This window comes from Arachis hypogaea, chromosome 10, assembly GCF_003086295.3.
Source record: "Arachis hypogaea cultivar Tifrunner chromosome 10, arahy.Tifrunner.gnm2.J5K5, whole genome shotgun sequence".
NCBI lineage: Eukaryota > Viridiplantae > Streptophyta > Magnoliopsida > Fabales > Fabaceae > Arachis > Arachis hypogaea.
Genome location: NC_092045.1, coordinates 26317355 through 26322828, shown reverse-complemented (window position 1 = coordinate 26322828; position 5474 = coordinate 26317355). Strand labels below are relative to the sequence as shown.

General features: G+C 32.0%; 1 protein-coding gene across 1 annotated transcript; it reads left to right on the top strand.

Annotated features, from left to right (window-relative positions):
* The first annotated feature begins 2421 nt into the window (after positions 1–2421).
* Positions 2422–4329, top strand: LOC112715425 (uncharacterized acetyltransferase At3g50280). Its single transcript, XM_025767192.3, has one exon. The coding sequence runs from the start codon at positions 2660–2662 to the stop codon at positions 4070–4072; it is 1413 nt and encodes a 470-aa protein (XP_025622977.1). The 5' UTR covers positions 2422–2659; the 3' UTR covers positions 4073–4329.
* Positions 4330–5474: the final 1145 nt, after the last annotated feature.

Sequence of the window (5474 nt, the reverse complement as noted above, 5' to 3'; positions counted from 1 at the left end):
TGTACGTGCGGAAGATTTATAAAATTAATTGTCAAATAATATAAAGGCTTAAAATTTATAATGTTTACGTCCGACAGTGCAGTTTAATAATACACAAAGGAAAAATGATCGGACAATAATGGAAGAACCTTTCGTATTTTATTAGGCCTCTTCTTCCGAATACAAGGAAACTTGGATTTCCAATTAAAGTCAAGACTCCAATGATAAAATGGTAAATCGAATATTATATTATAATATTTGTTCAGAATAATTCTTTCTTTTTTCTACATTATTTGATACTATAGTAATGCATTTATTATTATCTGTTTCTTTAAAAGTAATTTCACCAACACCAAAGAAAAAACATTGGTTTTATAGAAACTAATTTTCACTTCATAATAATAATAATAATAATAATAATAATAATAATAATAATAATAATAATAATAATAATAATAACTTTTAAAAAAAAGATATGTATTTTAGTTAAGAAAAATGTTAAGTGATGATCAACATTTTCACCTTATAATTTATTTTATTTTTAAATTAATATAAATAATTAATTCACTATTTATTTATATTAAAAATATTGACCTCTAGCATTCTCCGTTCACCAATATTATTGCATTAGATTAAGGACATCAGAGCCTCACAGTGAAAAAAGAGAACAATAGCCTCCCTAAATTTTATTTTTTTTATATAAATTATATATTAATTTTAGTTTAATTTTTTTAAAAAAAATTATTTTAATTTAATTTTATCATAAAAATAATATTTAGCCCCTTTCTAATATTTTATCTATCTTCTTTCCTGCATTGGATATAACCCAAGGAAAGAAAATTTATTAACAAATTAATAATTTTTTACGGGGACATTGTTAATTTTAAGTTTTGAACTATCATACTAGGAGTTTGTCCAGGTGTTGTTATATATTTTATTGAAAAAAAAAATTCAAATAAAGAAAGATCTTTTCAAATTTTTTGATAAGTTTAGAAAATTTTTTTTTATAAAATCACTTGAAAAATTAGAAAAATATCTTTTTCTGAGAAATTATATTGTTATCTTCTAAAAACTGAAGTTGTTGATAATTATGACGTGAAGTCGTGAAAGGAAGTTCAAAGATAAAATATTTTTTTTTAATATTACATTCTAATTAAACATTAACAAAAAAATACCGATAGATATATATCCAAACATATAAACTTTGTTAATGAAGATTTACTGATTTAACAAACCTTATATATGCACGCACGGCTCGCGACACTGATGAAAATAATGTGTGCTTGTGAATTCAATGAATTAACATGCATATTTATCATATCAATTTATTCATGGTCTGAAGCAGTTAAGTTCTACACGTCAAGATTTGCAAATTACAATGGGATTCATTTTACCATGCTAACAATTCCACCATTTCTCAAAATCAGATACTTCAGAGTTCAGAACTAGTGCATGCATGCAAGGTGATTGGTCTTTTATCCACCTCCTTCTTATTGGATTCAAGTGCTTGGAGGTTTTTTGGACTTAGGAGCTTTAATTTATTTAAGCATTATCGTATATACTTTAAAATAAAATTCTATGTTAGGACACCTGAAAATTATTAAAATGGGATCCATATGTCAATCAACAGTTTATACACAATAATATATATCCCACGAAGAAAAAGAAATGTATCCTAAATATTTTTTATTAAACCATCATATATATATTTGTGCAAGCAATCAAATTACTAATCAAAATAACCTTTTGACAACATCTGAATATTATGAATCAGATTAAATTCTATTAAATAATGGTACATGTGTAGTTGAATGTTCTATCTTAGTTATTCATATTGGTTATTAATCTTAACGCTCATAAGAAATTTCACAAATTACTGCATGCACTTTACATTACACAAAACTTAATCAGTGTTAAAAGATTTGCAGTTAATAACCATTGTTATTTTGAGTTTTATGCTAATTACGAAATGTCTTATATTTCAATTGAAGTATAATTAATTAAAACTATTGTATCATCATTACTACTCTTATATTATAATAATATAAAATTTTAAAATATTTGTATATATAACCTTTGACTGTATTTAAAATATGATCTAAAAATTTATTTTTGTCTAAACTTAACTTTAACTATAAATTTAATTAGTTTATATATATATATATGTGTGTGTGTTATTATTTTATTTACTAAAAATACAAAAAATTAAAATAAATCTATTATATAATAAGTACATGATAAAAAATATCTTTAATTTTCAAAATATATAAGAACAATTACTCAAATAATATCAGATGAATATTTACATAAAAATATTGTGTGAAGACGATAAACATAATATAAACATATGTTATATTTCAATCATCAACTTTCCATAAAAACATATAGTGTATATATTATATAGTAACCATAATATTATACTAAAAAAGAGGGCGAGTTCATACATCATTAGTCTCTATTCAAATAAGTTTCGCACCTCCTCTCCCATCTTATCAATGTGCGTGCGTGCAGTTGTGAGTACTATACAACGTACCAAATGATGAGAGGAGCACTTTGAAGAAGAAATGCATGAACCAGACTCCAATACCTGGCTTATATAAACCCCATGCCCCTAATCCCTTTTCACGCATCAATTTTATCATTTTAATTAGCTTCCTCTGAATTATTTACTTGTTCCACAATGCCTTCTTCGTCTGCACCAATTACTATAATCTCAAGATGCACCGTTGTCCCTCACAAACCCTCAACACTCAACGACCTCAAGCTTTCAATCTCAGACCTCAACATGCTCTCTTGTCACTACATCCAAAAGGGATGTATCTACGCTGCACCCTCACTCCCTCAAACCACTCTAATCCAATCCCTTAAAACCTCACTCTCACAAACCCTCTCCATCTTCCCTCCCCTCGCCGGAACCTTCCGAACCTCAGATTCCGGACATGTCTACGTCCATTCTAATGACTCCGGCGTCCATTTCATCCACGCCGCGGCTTCTGCAGTTTCTGTCTCCGACCTCTTGTCCTCAAAGGACGTCCCCAACACCTTCCAACAACTCTTCCCCTTCCACAAGAAACTAAACTACACCGCTCATTTCTCTCCGATCATGGCCGTTCAGGTCACCGAGCTCGCCGATGGTGTCTTCATCGGCGTCGCCGTCAACCATGCCGTCACCGACGGAGCCTCCCTCTGGCACTTCTTCAACACCTTCGCTGAATTCTCCAGAGGAGCCGCATCGCCATCGAGGCTCCCGGACTTCCGCCGGGACTCAATTCTGGTCTCCGAAGCCGTCCTCCGGCTACCGGACGGCGACCTTAAGGTCTCCTTCAATGCCAACGAGACCTTGCGCGAGAGGATCTTCGGCTTCAGCCGTGAATCCATTCGGAGGCTGAAAGCAGAAGCAAACCGCCGCGCACCGCCGGAGAATCAAATCTGCAGCGATGACGGCGGCTCCGCCGTTGAGTTGATGGCGAAGATGAGCAACGACACGAAATTGGAAACGGTTACTGGAAACAAACCAAATAGTGAAATCGTTGAGATCTCGTCCTTTCAGTCCCTCTGCGCGCTGACTTGGCGTGCGGTTACGCGTGCTAGGAAGATTCCGTTATCCAAATCGACGACATTTAGAATGGCGGTTAACGTTCGCAGCAGAATGGAGCCGAAGCTTGGGGATAACTACTTTGGGAACGCGATTCAGAGCTTTGCCACGTGTGCGACCGCGGAAGAAGTAGTGTGCAGGGACCTTTCGTGGAGCGCAAAGCAGCTGAACAAGAGCGTGAGGGCGTACGATAGCGATGCGGTGAAGCGCGCCATAGAGGATTGGGAGTGCGAGCCACAGTGCTTCGCTTTGGGGAACCACGACGGCGCCACGGTGCAGATGGGGAGCTCTCCGCGGTTTCCTATGTACGATAATGATTTCGGGTGGGGGAAACCAGTGGCTGTGAGGAGCGGCGCCGCCAATAAGTTCGACGGAAAGATGTCGGCATTTCCTGGGAGGGATGGCGGCGGTTCCGTGGACTTGGAGGTGGTCTTGGCGCCCGATGCTATGGCGGCTCTTGAGTGTGACGACGAGTTCATGCTCTATGCATCTGGTTGATGTGGACACGTGTCAGTATCTTGTGGAGCTTAGCATTTAGTGATGCTGTCGTGTTGTACAATATACCGTTGGATCGTGTTTGAGTCATGTAACGCATGCAATAAGAGTAGCATGTAGTGGCTGCGGCTTGAATAAATAGTTAAATGGTTGGGACTCGGAATGCAGTACTTAAATAAGGTTAAGCATTTTAATAAATGCAATGTGTATTATAATCACAATAATTAATGAGTTATAAATGGTCATTATTTAACGTTTAATACCCCTCCGCCTCCACTAATTCATTATATTTGTGCTAACGAATCACTTAGATAAAAATGCTGAAAGTATCTTTTTATAAAGATGGTTTTTAATATATTAAAATTTAATATATATAATCGATTAAATCGTATTATTTTTGTCAAAATTAGGCTAAATAAATTGATTTGACCAAAAAATAGTGAATCAAATTTTGCACTAATCTAAATTAATATTATTTTTTTATAGAGAATAACTATAATATCCTATTATAGAAAATGACTAAAATACTTCTATTATATATATTAATTTTAAGAATCTTAGATTTTAATTTTTTATTTTTCTATTCTAGGGTTAGGATTTAGAATTTTTAAAATTAATATATATATATATATATATAAAATAAAAGTGTTTTAATCATTCTCTATAATAAGGGTATTGTGGTCATTTTTATTAAAAAATAATATTAATTTAGACCAGTTTAAGATTTGATTCACAACTTTTTTGGTTAAATCAATTTGTCTAACCTAATTTTGACAAAAATAACATGATTTAATCGATTATATATGTTAAATTTTAATTACTGAAAAACATCTTAAAAAAAAGACGTTTAGGCGTCTTTATTTGAGTGGCTCCCACGTGCTAAAGCTGGATTATAAAACACGGTAGCGAAATACAAGCTATTATTAAATCGAGGAGTGTTAGGAGGTTAGCAAATTTTGTGATTTGTGGTTATCAATAATATTTTTAATGATGTAAAATTTCATCTAATAATAAAGAATTATTCATTTTTTTTGCTGGTCAAATTTTAATAAAAATACTAATCTCTTAAACCCAAAAATATTAAAGGACTGTTTTTGATTAATATTTAATTAATAATATTTAAAAATAAAATTAAAAATATGTGATTGAATTTTTAAATTAAAAAAATAGACTAAAAATTAAAAATACTGATAAAAAATAACAAATTCTTCTACTATTTAAATTTTTTATTTTCTTATTAAGTTATGTATCTTATTACCTATTAACCATCTATAATTCAAGTTGATAAATCTGTCAAACCAAAAAAAAATAAACAAAGAAATTTTCTATAAATGCTATTTTAAATTAAGTAAATGTTGTTAATCTAAAATAATGGATGCAGGGGGAGCCCAACAAGATGCATTCA

Excerpts from the sequence above, each read along its gene's own strand:
- LOC112715425 (XM_025767192.3), top strand. The coding sequence starts at position 2,660 with ATGCCTTCTTCGTCTGCACCAATTACTATAATCTCAAGATGCACCGTT.